Here is an 18,242-nt window from a genome sequence, read left to right as displayed (position 1 = left end):
TCCCTTCTGATTAAAGCAATGAATATGCAGTATTTTAGATTAAAAAATTGATTAGATTGTTGTTGTTGTATTTATTAAATTCAAAGTTGTTTAAATCGCAAATAGAACAGATACCAGTACTTTAGTAACCAACATGTCATACAGTTATGCATATATACTGTATAGGTTTACACAGTGAGGCATACACATAATACATTTAATTAACATTTAATTTTAAAATCAAGGCTAAACACAACCAAAAAACACTAAATATGGCAAGGGGAAGGGAGGGGGTGATGTGGGAAGAAAGAGGTGAGGGAAGTGGAGGAGAGAGTTTGGGGATAAGTGAGGAGGAAGTATGGAGGAAGGTGAGAGAGGGTGAGGTAGCAGGAAGTACAGTTAATGGGGGAGGGACTTAATAGTGAGTTTTTTTACATTCCATTATATAGATTGTGGGAAAACCTGAGCTCCAGGAGAAAACCCTGAGTATGAAAAGGGGAAGGCAGTAGGAGGTGAGGTAGGAGGAAGGAGGTGAGGGAAAGGGAGGAGGCAAAGAGGAGAGGAAAAGGCAGCTACTGACGTCCAGCCTCCTCCTTCTCCTCTTTCTCCCCCTTTGCTTCCTTTCCCATCTCCTTCTCTTGCATCTTGCATAGCATTTTCTGCAAAATGGCGTCCCTTTCCTCAGTCGCCCTCCTGCGAGCGAAGAATCCTCTGCTCTTATTCTTCATGTGAAGACACAGGTCCTCCAGAAGTGTCTTCTCGTCCTCCATTTTCCTTTCTTTAGCCTCCCAGCTCAGTCGCGTCTGAGCGATGTTGTCCTTCTCCTCCTTCACCTCCTGCAGTTGAGTCTCCATCAGATGAACCGTGGCCTCCCAGCTCTGGTGTTTCTGGCTCAGGTCTCTGGAGCACTTCTCCTTCTGCTCCTTCATCTCCTCTTCAAGCTGCTGGACTTTTGTCTCCCAGCTCAGGTTGTTCTCATCCTCTGCCTGATGTAACTGAGCCTGCATCTCTTTGAATTCAGTCGCCTGGCTCTGAAGTGTCTGAGCCAGGTCCTCTTTCTCCTGAGTAACCTCTTTTATTTCAGTCTCCAACAAACTAGCCTTGGTTTCCCAGCTCTGGTGTTGTTTGGAGGACTTTTCCTGCTGCACCTCCATGTCTTTCTCAAACTGCTTCACTAGCAAGTCCTTCAGTTTGACGTCCAACTCCAAGCTGTGGTTCTCCTCCACCAGCTTCTTCTTGGATTCCTCCAACTGTTTTAATGTAGTCTCCATCTCTCTCCTCTCGTCCTCCAGCTGATGTTTCTCACTCTCCCAGCTCAGGTGTTTTTCAGCCAGGTCTTTGGAGAACTTTTCCTCCTGCTCCCTCATCTGGTCTTTAAGCTGTTTGACATCCGTCTCCCAGCTTTTGTTGATCTTGGCCAAGTGATTATTTTGCTTCTCCACCTGTTTGCATTTAGCCTCCACCTGTTTTAACTTAGTCTCCCAGCTCAGGTGTTTTTCGGCCAGGTCTTTGGAGAGCTTTTCCTCCTTCTCTCTCATCTGGTCTTTCAGCTGTTTGACATCCGTCTCCCAGCTTTTGTTGTTCTTTGCCAGACGCTCGTTCTCCTCCTCCACCTCTTTGAGCTCAGTCTCACAGCTCAGGTTCTTCTTTGCAAGGTCGTCCTTTTCCTGAGACACCTCTTTTAGTTTGGTCTCCATCGGTTGTTGGTCTTCTGGGATCTTTTCTCCCTGCTTTTTCAACTGGAGCACCAACTTTTGGACTTCCTTCTCCAAGGTTTGGATTCTAAAGGTCTGCTGACTGTTGTGCTTCATCACCCCTTTCACTTTCCATTCCATCTTTTGTTTTTCGCTCTCCAAGGTGTGGTTTCTAGCGGCCTGGTTGTTTTTCTCGTCCACTACATACTTCATGCCTTGTTTCCCACTCTCCCAGCTCTGTTGTGTCTCAGCCAGGTCCTTGGTGGACTTCTCCTGGCTCTGAAGGAGTTCTTCCTCTCTTCTCTTCAGCAGGTTTATGGTCACCAGGTTCTCCTCCAGCTGCTGCTTGTGTTGAGCCTCTTTAGCTTCCATCTCCTCCTCCAGAGCGCTGTATCTTTCCTCACAGATTGTCACACACTCAAAGAGTTCATCTCCTCTCATCATGAGCAGTTTGACGGTCTCTGCGTCAAACTGCAGGAGACTCTCATCGTTCTGGCTGTCGGATGTCTCCTTGTTGCTCTGGTCTGACTTTGTTCTATCCATGGCACTGTCTGTGGACTTGTTTTGTGCGTAGGGATAAAAATCTATGTGTCAAAGTAGTACGTGTTTTGTCGAGAAAACTGTGACGTTTTTTTGCTCTGACTGAATATGTGTACTACTCACCGCTCTGAACTGAACAACTGAGGAATTACGGAACTTCAGAGCGCTCCTTGCAATGTCTAGATCTAAGCCATGTGATGTCATCGATTCTACTCTCAACTGTGAGGATGTCATTCCATTAAGGTCACATGTGATGTCACACACACTACAAACACATTTCCCAGCATGCTTAGCGGCAGGAAACTTCAAACGGAAAACTGATTTTATAGTTAAACATGCAATTAATTTGTCCCACTTTATGACTTTATAAGCAGAATACATGTTGTGCTTTAAGGTCTTTACAGTTACACAATGCAAAGATTTAATTTGTTTACATTTTTCCTGATGATGTTCTGAGTCAAAGCTGTGTGTGTGTGTGTGTGTGTGTGTGTGTGTGTGTGTGTGTGTGTGTGTGTGTGTGTGTGTGTGTGTGTGTGTGTGTGTGTGTGTGTGTGTGTGTGTGTGTGTGTGTGTGTGTGTGTGTGTGTGTGTGTGTGTGTGTGTGTGTGTGTGTGTGTGTGTGTGTGTGTGTGTGTGTGTGCTTCAAGATAAGGCTGCTTTCAGGCAGACACTGCGGGATGAATAAGGCACAAACATACAAATGTTTTTGTGGCCCTAAACAGGATTTCATTGAATTTTAAACACAATTTGGTAAAATAAATTATAATTGTTCTGCCTTTAAGCTACTACTTAGTTCTGTTCTATTCCTAGTTTGTCTCTTCTCTTTCATACCTCTTAGATCCATGTAGGCATACACAACGTTTCTATACAAGTGTAGTACACAATTTCAAATTAAATTTTGTCCGGCATCTTTCATCGAAGTACGACAACTTAAAAATAAAATAACACATACATCCAGTCAAATCTTGAATTTTAATCTCTGTGGTTTTTTAAGAGACAAAATGGCCATCACAGAATCTGTGTTAAAACCCCACTATGCTGCTTCAATTGCAAAAAAAAAAGTGAAATATTATCCACATATTTTTTTTTAATGTATGTGCCATCAGAAACGCACTACGGCTAAATGCCTAATTAATACCATTTGTGTGCATTTGCTTCTTTGAGAATGATGACTGGCACACTTTTTGGACTCTGTGATACACTAATCATTGCAGCTGAAGTTCAGAGCAATATTAACCACTCTAAATCATAAAATGTACCTGACTCATGAGAAAAATGACTCTGGGCCCTTTCTATAGATCATCGTCCACTCAGTATTAATTGTCTGCAGTGCAGCCCCAAAAGAGTATCAGTTAACTTCCCCATGGTAAAACCCTCCGTGCATTGGAGCGCCGACGATTAAACATCAAGTGAATTCTCTTTAAAGATGTATTTAAGTGGAAGTGTAATATATTCTCATACTGTCCCATTTACAATCAGCAAAGCTCTTTTTATCTCTGTCCATTCCACAACTATTCATTAATCGAGCGGCAAGTGTCCACCCTCCAGTTAATTATTTTTTAATTTAATCAATGCAAATGCTGCTCTTAATGGAAACCATATACTGTAACGTCTGGTAATGAACATGAAGACAATGTATGGAAAGAGAATGTAGACGAAATAAAAAAACCTTGGTCAGTCACTGTTATGTGAGCTTGGACTGGAATGGTGTGTGAATAGACAGTGAATCCTGTGGGTTTTAACCATAGACTGTATGGTTTTAACATGCCACTCACCCAGTGCATGCTGGGAAAACAACATCTCTGGTTCTTCTGAATCTAAACTCTCTATCCTATTCAGACCATGTTATAGGGGTGCAATGCTAAATCATTGAAGTCCTGTACAATTACAGTTCCTTTGGAGATAAAAAAGGCACATTTATACGCCTCACATTCGACTTCCAGTCATTTCCCGATTGGTCGAATAAGACTCTACTCTCTCTGCTTTATTATTGCAGTTTTGTTTCTGTTTTTCCAACACAGTCAGAACGAAATTTGCTGAGGCAGCTTTTAGCATGTATGCACTACAAGCTGGAACAAACTGCCTGCAATTCTGAGGTTCGCCCCAACCCTGGGTTCTTTTAAATCAAGGTTAAAAACATTTAATAATAATAATAATAATAATAATAATAATAATAATAATAATAATACATGAGACTTGTATAGCGCTTTTATAAAAAACAACTTTCTTTTTAATGCAGCCTATCCTGAGATCCTTTAACCGTTATTATTGCACTTTTAGCTGCAGCCAGTATTTCATCGCTTTTATGAACTGTCTTTTTTTTCTTTTTCTTTTTTTTCCTGTGTTTTTATTATTATTATGCGTGAAATGCCTATGTGAAGCGCTTTGAATTGCCTCTGTGTCTTAACATGTGCTATACAAATAAACTAACCTTAAATCTAACTAACCTTGAACATAAAAGGAATACACTTCCCATGTTGACTGAAATGATCTTCTCCTTAGGTCCACCATCTGCCCCTGAGAACCCCATATCCACGGTGAACGAGACCTGCGTCACCTTGGAGTGGTCTCCACCCAGAGACACAGGAGGCAGAGGAGACATCAGCTACAGCCTCCACTGCAGGAAGTGCTCCGGAGACGGCAGGAAGTGCACACCGTGTGGTAGCAGCGTTCACTTTGTCCCCAGACAGTTTGGTCTCTCGTCAGCCAGCGTGCTGGTCACCGACCTGCAGCCGGACTCTAACTACAGCTTCACTGTTGAGAGCCAGAACGGAGTGTCCGACTTCAGCCCCATCCCCAGAGGAACGGTGGTCATCAATGTCACTACATCCCAGACAGGTGAGAGCATACAGGCGTAATATATATGTAAAAATCTGAACCCCCACATTTAAATATAGATATTAAAACACCAGTATTTGTTTACACAGACAGTTATTTCAGGTATTCAGATTTAAATTGCAGCACAAATTCAAGAAAGAAAGGATTTTGCATGCCTTCACCAAAATCCACTTTTAAAGGCTGATTGGAAAATAAAATCATCCGGGGGAAGAACGTATTCATCAGCCTGAGCTAGGAATTTGAACTATCATTCAGCGGGAGTATTTTTCAAAATTGTTTCCTGATTGCAGTGTGGTCAAAAATATTATCATGCTTTTATACTGCAACTATAAAATCACTGCTCTGCTGCATCTCCCTGATACCACAAAATGACACCCCTGAAACCCTTCCTTCACAAATATAATCATGCGTGCATCTTTCGCAGTGTCGGGCTGTGGGAAAGTGCTGCCAGAGAAGTGCATATGACAGGCTGGTGATGAGTAATAGTCCCCGTACTATAGATGTGTGTGTAATAGCAGCAGGGGGGGAGGTGGAAGGGATGTAGGAGGTTGTTAACCTCATTAGGATCCCAACGTGTCACATGTGCTACTCTCTACTACAGTACACACACACATTGGTACACAAGCAGTAACACACTTTCAACCCTCACGAGCATGGGCCCCATGTGCGAAGGCTGGGTAGGAAGTCACAGGGTTTGGGGTTTACACATTAATAACATGAGCAGATTGCACACTATACACACGCATGTCACACAATGTTGAATGCTGTAATCACACGTTTTAAACAGCTTGTTAGTTCTCTCTCATTAGCAAAAATACATGATAATGACTTCCAATAAGGGTATTTCTAGTCATATAGCACAGCGGGTATCCATCTGAAATCCCTCTCGTCTCCTGCATAGCGTGCCGTCTTTATCTCTGCCTCTCTCCTCTCATTAAACTTTACTCTCTCTTTGTCTCTTCTTTGTTTACTGCAGTGAGCGTGGTGCTGAAGGAGAGGCGGAGCAAGGACAGCGTGACTTTGGCCTGGCAGGGTCCGGAGAGACCAAACGGAGCGATAGTGGAGTATGAGGTCATCTACTATGAGAAGGTGAGAGAGATGCACACAGACGCTGATTCCTTTTAAAAGCGGCACACAATGAAGATCAGTTTACTGTTATTTCAGATTTGTAACAGGAAACCTGTTAAAAACTGGAGCTGTGGAACAACTTCAATGGATAAGTTTGATTTTTGGAGGTATACGCTTTGTTTATAGAGTAAAATAAGAAGATTGATATCTCTGTCAGTGCATGTTGAATTTATTGCTAGCAGCTGGTTGGCTTCAATTAACACAAAAGCTGGAAACAGGCGAAAATAACTAGCCTTACTGTGTCCAATAATTTAAAAAAATGCACCTAACAGTGTCTATGAAGCTCATAAGTAACAGATTTGCATGTAGTTTGTTTGAGTTACAACGATTTGTTGTTTTACGAAGGGTTAATTTTCTCCTGACAGGAACCAACTAGCTGAGAATCCAGGAAGTAGCTCGTCCAGGCCAGGAATTAGTCGGACACATGACCCTCTGTTAAATTGAATATTGATTTTCCTACACTTTGCTTTTTGCATGGATAAACAAAGGACATATTACATGTTAATATGTGAGTTTTAGAGGTGCTGGTAGGCAGTTTAGTTACATTTAGACAGAACGATGCTAACCGTTTCCCCATTTCCTGGTTTTGTGCTAACCTAAGATCACCGGTATCTGGGTTTGGCTTCATATTTAGCATACAGATATGAGAGTGGTGGTGGTGTATCAGCAAAAAAGTAAATTTCCCCCCCAAAAAAACTACTCTTTACTGTGTACTACTTTAATGGGTTTAACACAACTTGTTGACATTTTCTTCACTTCAGCTTCAATCGTCTAGGCTCCTAGAATTTGGGTTTAGCCTAGGGGAATGCCCGTAATGACTTGTTCATCAGAAAATCTCTATCTCTCTATTCCTCACGTCTCCCCTACCAAGCCAATTAACCACACATCTGTCGAACAAACCTCGTAAAACACGGCCAAGGTGATGAAATTGTGTGTGTGTGCGTGTGTGTGTGTGTGTGTGTGTGTGTGTGTGTGTGTGTGTGTGTGTGTGTGTGTGTGTGTGTGTGTGTGTGTGTGTGTGTGTGTGTGTGTGTGTGTGTGTGTGTGTGTGTGTGTGTGTGTGTGTGTGTGTGTGTGTGTGTGTGTGTGTGTGTGTGTGTGTGTGTGGTTGGCAGGCATTAGCAGTAAAATAGTGTTAATCCTTGTTGTAGAGTGTCTTCCATTAGGTAGAGTATCAGCCTCTCTGCAGGGCATCAGCTTACTGACAGACACACTTATTCCTTATTCATCCTCCTACACACACATTTTGTGCGCACACACACACACACACACACACACACACACACACACACACACACACACACACACACACACACACACACACACACACACACACACACACACACACACTGTACAAGGCAGTTTGAAACGAAGCGGGAATGAAGTAACCACACATTGCCCCTATGAGTAAAAGGGAAAAGATTTGGGACTAGACAGATGCTCATGTATAAATGCTGCCAAATGGTCCAGCGATGAACAAATGAAAACTTAGTGAGGTGTATTTGGCCCCTGGGGACATTTACATTAAACAATTTGAGGTTTCTATTATTTCAGGACTTACCCAGAGGTTTTTCTTTTTTTGCTCGCCTCAATATCACAGCCCATTGCTCTTTATATAACCCTCTTGAGTATATTTATAAATGTGACCCTTTTTATCCACGGTGACATTATTCTCAGACACTGAATATTATCCACTGAATTTAGTATTGAATTCTCTCCTCTCGCTCTTTCCTCCTCTTCAGAACCAGCGGGAGCAGAACTACACCGTGTTGAAGACTCGCTCCAACATGATGACAGTGGACGGGCTGAAGCCAGGGACCACCTACGTGTTCAGGGTCAGGGCTCGGACCGACGGGGGCTACGGGAGCTACGGCGGAGAAATTGAATTGGAAACCAGCCACGAAGGTAAAGACATGATTTATACTTTACTATTTACCTTTTACCTCTTCTTTTTGTTCTGTGAAACAGGACCATGGTTTCTATGTCTATTTTCCTTGTTTTAAAAGGTTCCCTGTGTTCTTACTGTTAACAATTGCACAGAAAATAGTTACATGCCATTTCTTAGACATTAGAAGATCACACTTGTATCACAGTGCAGTATTGTAAGAGTCCGATTTAAGCCTCCTGCAGCATAAACATGTTCACCCAAAATAAAACAAATCAGCAGCATAAAAGCATCCTAGAAGTACGCACTATAAGGTAAAGAAATCCTATTTCACTCAAATGAGAAACAACCATGCTTTCATGGACGGTGAATGTAATTCAGTGTTTTGATTCCCACAACCAGAAAAAAAGAGTTAACCGGTAGTAGAAGTTTGCACCTGGCAGAAATCATGATAACAAGCATACATTTGAAAGCCAGAGCATGGAAACACCAGGCATCCTCATCCTTTCATACTGCTTTTATTCCCCTAGTCCTCAAACTACTACAATAGTGTATAGAGCATGTCTGTATTTGCCTAAAGGAGACTGTGTACTTTAATTAACAAATGTATTCCATACTTATAGACTTTGGTAAAGAAGAGGAGGAGACACACAAATAAATCTATGCCGGGTGATTCAGGCCACAGCTCTGTCGAGATTTGTTCAATCTCTCTGTCACTCGTCCTTTTTCTCCTTTGTTTCCTGTCATCCCCTTTCATTATCGCTTCATTATGTGCTCTAGGATTTTCTGCTTTAGTGGCCCCATAATGTGCTCTTTAAAGTGAACATTGATTCCCAGACAGGCAGGCAGAGTGGGATGAATCAGTTAATGTATAACAGTGCACTATAGATTGTTTGTATGGCATACAGCGGGCACTCATTAGCCTACTAATCATTCCATAATCATTAAAGTATTTCTAAGTTGGGTTTTTAGTCCTGTCATGAGGAAACTGTGACTGTATGGAGCTCAGGACACAGATTGGGTATCACTGCTACAGAGCTGTCAACGAGTCTTCATACAGCGGGTTCAGAGTCACGTTCAGTGCTGTGAAATACAGGATTTGCCACATTCAGATGACCCCATAGCAATCATATCGAGGTTATCTAATCAGATCAATTATATGGATTGGTAAAGAAGGCTGTCAATGTGCGCAGCAGTAAATGTAATAGAAGATCAATGCTTAGCTGTGGATGCCTAGGGGCATTCATTTGCCTCTTCAACACACACCCCCACCCACCCACCCACCCACCCACCCACCCACACACACACACCCACCCACCCACCCACACACACACACACATACACACACACACACACACACACACACACACACACACACACACACACACACACACACACACACACACACACGTGTCTGCTCATGCTTTGCTAAGCCAGATGAATGGGGTATTTGTTTTGAGTAATGGCTCGATCGGTGTGGCGTGAAAATCGATGCATCTTTGCAGAAAGTTCTGTTATGGGCACTGTTAACATATCCATTTGGACAGTGCGGCCGAATGGGAATGGCTTTCACGTCCACTCTCATAGCCTCACAGGCGATGCAGAGCGGGAGAGCTTTTCATCAAGGACCTTACTTACTATTCCATCAGCCTCCATCGCTCACTTTTACTCTCTCTTTTTTCCCTCTCCTTCAACCTCTGTCTTTTATCTCCTTTTCTAATGCTATCATATTTCATTCTCACTCCCTCTTTCCTCTCGCCACATTCACCTTGCTGTCTTTTTTTTACTCTCAGCCTCCCTTCATCTTCCCTCGTACAGAAAACATGCTAATCCTCTCTACATGCTCCTTTATGTATATTACTACTAATCCTCTGTGTTCTTTTTGTCTCCTCTACAGATGTTTTTGCCATCGGGGACCCTAACCAGTCCACCATCCTGGCTGTGTCCATCGCCGGGGGAATCGTCCTCCTCATCTTCCTTGTGACTTGCTTCGTTGTCAGTGGAAGGTAGGGATACTAAAGTTCTCTAAACACACGATCAGTATGAATGACAAAAATCACCCTAAAATGACTCTAAATAAAGTTGTTTATGACACATTAAATACAGAATGATATTCTTGGCAATGCTCAATTTTTCCCTCATTATCAATAAAGCAGATGAAAAGACCAAAAATACAATCAAACTGAAAGATCAATCTTAATCCTCTGCTATATAGAGCTTCAATGTTGTCCAAAAACTCTTGAAAACACATTAAAAAGCACCAATTTGGATCTGACTTTCTAATTAATTTCTTATGAACATCTAATAAATCAACTTCTAATGAACATGGTCACTGTGCTTTATTTTGAGTCAGCCTCATGGACTGTGAGTTCCTAACAAATGCACTACTTGTATTTAGTTTGAGAAACACCAAAGTGCCCAGCTGCTTTCAGGAAATCTTTTCCTGAAAGCAAAAGTATATACTTTTGTTCCTTTCTAAAGATTTATGTTGAAGAACTAGTAGAAGCCTATGGTTTTTTGTCATGGACAGGAAGTGGGAACAACTGACGGACTGTGTCTTTTCAGTTTGCTGACAATTGACTGAATAAAGAAAATGTCCAGCCTTATAACTTCATTTGCTGTTATACAGCTTTAACACCATTATGAGTTGCTGCAGATTATGCCACTGACAGCTTTAATCTGATTGGTGGCACATTGAAGGGCCACTGACTGAATTTAGTACTGCCATGATGTCATTTATTCGCTGTCCTACTATAAATACAATAATCTGTCAATAATCATATGGGTCTATCTGGTACTGTACATACTGTATGCATTCACTGAAACACAAGGTCTCACGTCATATCCCGTTGCCTCTTTGTAAGGGATTACAAAGGTGTGCTAAAGCAGGGCCTCAAACTTTGACATTTATGCTGCTGCTGCGGCCCAAACTAAAGGCTGTGTTATTCTGTATGTGAAGAGCATGGACTCTCCATGATCACTCCCTTTGAAGGTTAGTGCTCAATCTCAAAAAGGCCAAAGAGGAATGAGAGATGAGAGGGAGAAAGGAAAATAAAAGAATGGCCATCGGTAAAAGGCGAGGGAGATGAAAGCGTTGGGCTCTTTGGACGGAGAAGAAAGGTACAACGGCAAGAGAGCAGCTGAGAGGAGGAGGAGGGATGACAGAATCTGTAATTTACCGTGCCTGTAACTAAATGTTTATCCTCCATGATCTCCGTCTAGATTAGCTAAATGTTAAGGAATACACACACACACACACACACACACACGCAAACATACACACAACTAATGTGCACACACTACAAACATTAGTATTGATTCAGGTGATTGCTTATCAGGCTGAGTGCTCTATTCACTATTGACTAGGAGGGATGTAATCAGTGGAGACGCTTGTGTCACACACAGACACACACACACACACACACACACACACACACACACACACACACACACACACACACACACACACACACACACACACACACACACACACACACACACACTCACTCACTCACTCACTCCCATTCACGTGCACACAAAGCACGTGAATGGGAGCACATTGGTAAGAAATTCATCAGAGGGGAATTATGAGGTTGTGCATGTTAGCATCAAAACAACCTGTTAAACACTGTGTTATATGAACACACATGATGACTCACACTCACACTCAACTAATCAGGTTTCACAGGCTGGGGAGGTGTTAACTAGGTTTTACAGAAGGGTCGATGCACCGCCATGAATTTCAGCCCCCTCCTCTCCCTCTCTCTTCATCTTCCCCTCACTCCGTCTCTATCTTTCTTAGAGGTTGTTCCTTTCAGAGGTGGGGACGCTTGGGAGAAAGTAGTGTTGATTACTGCTTTCTATTAAACAACATCTGTACATCTGTCAAAATGTGTGTGTGTGTGTGTGTGTGTGTGTGTGTGTGTGTGTGTGTGTGTGTGTGTGTGTGTGTGTGTGTGTGTGTGTGTGTGTGTGTGTGTGTGTGTGTGTGTGTGTGTGTGTGTGTGTGTGTGTGTGTGTGTGTGTGTGTGTGTGTGTGTGTGTGTGTGTGTGTGTGTGTGTGTGTGTGTGTGTGTGTGTGTGTGAAGGTGGGGTGTGTTTGTAGCTGGGGAATCAGGCGATGATCAAAGCTACATCACTAGAGAGAAAGGGGCAGGAGAGCTCGAGGGGGGAGAGATGGACAGAAGTAAGGTAAGAAGGGGAAACAAGTGGAGGATAAAATGAGAGCTTATTAGATTGGCAGTGGGAATGACAGAATGTAGCGAGGGGGGGGGGGTGAGGGAAAACATCTGAAGTATGTTTGCGCCACTAGAGAGCTACATTTCGAGATGGTGTGAAAGATAGAGAGAAAGAGGAGGGATGGAAAGAGAAAAAGGCGATTGATGGATGGAGGAGGAGAGCCGGCGGCACAACGGGAGAGGTGCAGGGAGCGCGAGATGAAAAGATAGATTACAAGTGTGTTTGAGAGACGAGGAGGAACGCTCGGTGAGATGATGGGTGGGCGATTGCACTTTAAGCGCAATAGGAGTGTCATACTTAGAGTTTTGGAGGAACTGGGAGAAATCTAAAAATAAGGATTGGTTTTCTCTCTTCTCTTGTTGCACAAGCCCCCCTCCTTTCATCTACTAAACCTTCAATCTTATCTGTCAATCAGTCCATTTCTCTCCCTTTTCACTCTGCTTTTCTCTTCACTTTCATTCATCTTTGTCTCTCTGGCTTTCATTTCCTGTTGCGTTCCTGAAATGTACATTTGTAGGAACCCCCCCTCCACAATTTATAAATAACATGATGTATTACCTGAGACCGGTTCAATGTGGAGGATGATTAAATTGGAATTGAAATTGACACCGAGTCAGCCAGGGTTGAAATAATTTCCCACTAGACCTTTGTGATGGCCTTTTTCTCCCTAAATGTCAGCTGTTTAAATCATTTCCTCAATAATCACTGGACTGGATACAAGTGCTGCAGAGCTTTTTTCTTCTTGTTCTGCACCTAGTTCACCTATCAAATTCACAATCCTCGCCACATTTCGAACAATCTGATAGAGAGAATTTTATCACTGAACTATCAAATAACAATGAATGCCCGTACAGTGTTTCTCACTCACTCACACACACACACACTCCCCACAGCCCTGGCTGGCAGGGTACTGCAAAGCTACGCCTCATAAACGGGCTGATTTGCAGGCCATTCTGTTCTGTCCTGTTCTCGTTTAATAAAGTGCTGTTATGCTATTGTTACCGCAGGAGGGAAAACATGAAAAAATGTCCAAAGCTCCTTCGACGCAGCACGGCGCTGACAAATCACACCAGTTATTGCTGTGCGCGTGCCATTATTGCTCTGCGAGTGCACAGGCGCACAAGTGTGTGTTTGCGGTGTGTGAAGTTTTGGGTCCTCCTGAGGGTGCTTTGGCAGGCTGGCAGGTACGAGCGATGGGAAGCGAGCGAGCGACTGGCATCGCCACGGACTCAGCAGATGGCCTTTCACTCAAAAAGCATTCTCCCCTTCGGTCCCTCACTTTCTCTCACTCCTTGTTAAACACGGTACAACTTCAGCCTCCCAGCATCTGTGTGTTTGTGAGTGTGTGTGCCTTTGTTTTGTCTGCAGTCTAATGATTCTCCAGCCTTCCAACCATCTCCTTTTCAGAAAAGCTGCAGGCTTTGGTTGGGCGCCAGATTCCTGTGTTTCTTTTTGTTATCGTGCTTTTAATGTGGGCGTTTTGGTGAGAAGTCAGCATGAATTTGTTCCATCTATGTGATGCGTGTTTTATTCGATTTTTTTTTAAGCAATCTCATCGGCTATGCATCTCTTAATCTGCCTTTATGGAGCAATCTGTTTACAGAGCAGAAGACATTCAGCCATGAGTGATTGCTGCAAACTGCTAAGAAAATGTCTGAAAACATTAAAAAAACAATAATGAGTTATGAATTGGATTTAAAGTGAATACAAGTTATTTATAAAACCAGATATTTATCTAGCTCAAACAAGCCACTTGTTTGCCATTTTGCAGGGGCGTCAGTTTTTATCCATGACAATAAGAGGAACATTACTTTCAACAGACGGATTCAAGAAGCTCTGAAAAGATTTGAAAGACACACAGTGAAAGGCCAAGGAGAAAGCCGCGCAGGAAAGCGAGATGTCATTATAACGTGGGTGATTCTACCAGAATGAACTTCTCAGTTGTGCTAATAGACAGCGTTAACAGCTCTTCCTTTTCAACACAAAAGCATGTTCAGTTGTTGTGCGTGTTCGTGTGCGGAAGCTCTTTTAACTCGGCAGCATCTGTTGTAGCAGCCCAGGGTTATTCTTAAAAACGTAATGAAACAAAGGAGGAGAGGAAGAATGGGGAAAAAAAGGAAGCATGTGCTGGTAAACAAGCTGTTGACAGAGGAAAGAGCAGAGGCAGCTAGTGAAAGAGGCTTTTGAGAAACTGATGAACAATAATGGAGTGTACAACAGCTTAAAAATGTGGGTGTGTGCCTGCCTGCTTGAAAGCCGAAGCTAAATTGAAATCACCAAAAACAACAATTGGTGAAGGTTTTTTTGGTGTGGGAGAGAAGAGAAAATAAATTCAAATGCCTGGTTTTGAACCACATAAACAGGAAATTAAAAAAGGAACAAAACCAAGGCATAATAGTCACATGTTTGCATAGTGGTGGATTTAGTGGAGGTAGAAACCAGCCAATGCATTCCCTCCCTGTGGGTGGTGTTGGACTGTTTGCCTGATAATAGCCCTAATAATGATTTGGCAGCCAGTGGATTCCCTGTATCTGAAACCAAACAGGCCTGTGTGGGAGCTGTGAGTGCATATATGCGATGAGGACGTGTGTGTAATGTCATTAGACAGATTTGTATGTGTTGCTTGGATGCCGGTGCTTTCAATTAATGCAGCTAAGCTGTAGGGTGTAGCTGAATACAGCTTTGTCTGCAGAATGCTTAGGAAGTAGCTTACAAACTCTGCTATAATAGCAGCTAGTTGCCGCAGGTGCACAACTATTTCACACAGGAGTTATGCAAATGAGCAGATGTTGCAGTGGGATTGATCAAATGTCCTATAAACATCGGACAAATCCAAAACTGTTTGCTGTTGGGGTTTTTGCAAAGTTTATAGCGCATACATTTGCTGATCCACACACACATTACGATGGTGACCTAATCAAGTTGTATTGGTGTAGTAACATCATTAGGGGGATTAGTTTAACACTGATCTACACACTGCTCTGTTAGAAATGTAAAGATACACTTTGCCAAATGATACAGACGACATGCTTATCTCCTCCGTCTCTATCTCTCTCCATCCTCTCTCATTTGACCTTTTCACCAGGTTGTTAAAGATTCTGCTACATTACACCAATTACGGCAGACCTGCTCCGGAGCTCGCTGCTTCTCCGCCACCTCTCCTTTCTCTTTCCCTGCCTTCCATTACCACTCTCTTTAATGAGCAGGAGCTAAATGAAATGTTTCCAAACGGGTTGTTAATGAAACATGGACAGATTTATTGCTCATAACTCTTCGGCTAATCATTTCCCCTTCCTAATAATTAGCCAGAGCTGAGTAAATCTTTTTACACTGTGGTCAGAGAGTGCTCAGACGCTGCCAAACACGTCCAAGGTGAAGAGAGGGAGAGAAATAAATCGTACTCTCTTCCTGAGCGTTCCATCACCCCATCTTTTTGTCACTTAGTTTTGTTTTTCTCATGCTGTTTTGACTCTTAATTAATCATCTGCAATCACCTTTTTATTAACCTCATAGTTGATTAGCGCCCGAGCAGTGAATGCGTTTTGTTTTTCGGGGGTTTGTGAGCGTGGCTTAATTTCGCCCGTGAAATAATAAGTGAATTTAATCCATTGATTTCATTCCCAGTAATTATTTTTCATTTAATAGCTTGATATTAAATAGAATCACCATTATCATGAGTAAGGATGAGAGCAGCGGGGTGTGTGTGTGTGTGTGTGTGTGTGTGTGTGTGTGTGTGTGTGTGTGTGTGTGTGTGTGTGTGTGTGTGTGTGTGTGTGTGTGTGTGTGTGTGTGTGTGTGTGTGTGTGTGTGTGTGTGTGTGTGTGTGTGTGTGTGTGTGTGTGTGTGTGTGTGTGTGTGTGTGTGTGTGTGTGTGTGTGTGTGTGTTTCTGTTTGTATGTGCGAGTGGGTGGTGGAGGAAGGAGGATAGATGTGTCATTTCATTGTGTCATGCCGGAGGGGTGACTAATGATTTACTGATTTCATTTTTCTAGTCATTCTGATCAGCAGTGGGAACATAATATGGAGGGACAGGAAATGAAAGAGGAGAGGAGAGGCTTTTTTTCTTCTGTGTGAATGATCCCCTCTGACTCTTCCTTGTCTCGGAGTGTATCAATTTCTTGTCCCGTCTCACAGCCAGCAGCCGACCACTAATCCTATAAAAGGTGGCCAGTCATATAAAACACGCTAGGTGATACAGCGCAGCTCCAAACTACACACACTTTATTAGCTCTCTTCACGTGTCAGTTCAACATTAGTCCAAGGTTGTTCACTTTATTAAGACAAACAATCGTCTCTATTGTCCCTCCTTCTGTCATCAACACACCATCGCCTACTTACTGAGTTCACCTTTCGCTTCCCGCTTTGTTTCAAGGTTATTCCACCATCCATATTTACACCTGGCCTTCAACCTTTCTCTGCCGTCAGTGCATGATAGATCTTTTTATCCTGCACTGCCATAGATCCCCCCTCGTTTGATCTTCTCTTTGCATCGCTCTTCTTCTCTTTCACTGTATTCTCTCCATCTCCCAGACTTTCTTTTCCCTCGCTTCTGATTCAAACACAAACTCCAGGGGCTCAGCTGACTCCTCAGTGAACTGCAGGCTGTCACGGCTTTCAAAACGTTATGTCCGATAATGCAGTAGCATTTGTTTTTGGAGTGATGATTTCCATCTACATCTGACAGCTGACAGAGGTCCTTTCCTTAATTCCACAGTGCGCTGCCAGGCTTTAGCAGCCCGAGCACACTGACATGGCAGCAGAATCACTGAGTGCTGGTTTTAATTATCAGAGGAAGTACAAATCAGTGCAGCTCAGTGAAGTAGAGATTGTCTCTCGCTCTTTAAAGCCTGTTAGTGTGAGGGGGGGAAATGGGAGCAGCAGTAGAGCTTAAGGCTAAATAGACCAACAAGGAAAAAGAGGCGGCCCACTTTAGTGCATTATAATCTTAAAGATTGACTAATTCAGGCGGATGGACCACCTGCATTTGGACAACTGTATCGATCTTTAGGGATCAAGGTTCAAAATGTCTGTTATATTTGCGCCATGAACACACAAATATAGTGTAAAATATACTAAACAGTTGGCGTGGTAGAAGTGTATAATTAGAATAACAATATGAAGAAAGATGTCCTAAGGGGAAATCAGTCAAACTTGATAAAGGGACTTCTAAAAATGATTATATGACAAAAGGACATTTTGAATTCAGCATTTATCCTGTGTTTATGTGAGATGGCCTTCATGTGCCCTGCTTTGTTCTTAGTCTCAAGTGGACTCCAATGTGAGTGTTTGTCTATCTGGAGTTAGCCTTGTGACACACTGCTGACCTGAAGAATCTGGCTTCTTCTATTGAGTCTAAGTGGGTGAAAACAATGAAAGAATATGGCATGGGGTTTTGAAGTTTATTTCAGCTTTATTTGAACTGTTTCCTCACCTTCATACTACAATGCGTTTACATCTCCCTGGCCCAACTTGCTCCAATTTACCTTTCAGGTTTAGTCCATTCTTCTGTTCTCTCACTCTTTCTCCGGACCTGCACTTAACTGACTGACTCCTGTCGTTGTCATCTGCTCTAAATCTGTCCATCAGCCCTCATTCCTTTCTCTTACTCTCCCTCACGGGGGAGCTTTGTGCCGATAGAGTTGCTCTTTCCTTCTTAATCCTCAATCAATACAGCCAATATATAACATCTCCATCCCTCCTTGTTTCTTAGTCTTCCCTCCAGCATATGTAGCATTGTAACAATTGCTTCCTTTGAACTTATTACATTTATATTTCTTTTCATAATCTGTCTTTGTATCTTTAGCGCCTGCATCACACAAAACTGCCCCACCCCTCTTTCTCTGCACTTCCCTAATGTTAACCTTCGTGTTTCTATTCCTCGATGGCTGCCTCCCTCATCTCCCCTCGCTCTTCCCCTCCATCTGATTGCTTGTTAGTTG

The 18,242-nt window shown here is 42.8% G+C and overlaps 1 protein-coding gene across 7 annotated transcripts in view; it reads left to right on the top strand.

Annotated features, from left to right (window-relative positions):
• LOC307020464 (ephrin type-A receptor 3-like) overlaps positions 1–18,242 on the top strand; it is a 93,856-nt gene that overhangs the window by 53,472 nt on the left and 22,142 nt on the right. For all 7 annotated transcript variants that reach the window (XM_079651827.1, XM_079651826.1, XM_079651825.1 and 4 more), the window contains 4 exons: positions 4,716–5,051; positions 6,028–6,140; positions 7,922–8,084; positions 9,962–10,070. In XM_079651827.1, the coding sequence (XP_079507953.1) occupies positions 4,716–5,051; positions 6,028–6,140; positions 7,922–8,084; positions 9,962–10,070 (721 nt within the window). The remainder of the gene's footprint in view (positions 1–4,715; positions 5,052–6,027; positions 6,141–7,921; positions 8,085–9,961; positions 10,071–18,242) is intronic.

This window comes from Notothenia rossii, assembly GCF_949606895.1.
Source record: "Notothenia rossii genome assembly, chromosome: 9".
NCBI lineage: Eukaryota > Metazoa > Chordata > Actinopteri > Perciformes > Nototheniidae > Notothenia > Notothenia rossii.
This window is presented reverse-complemented; position numbering and strand designations above follow the sequence as displayed.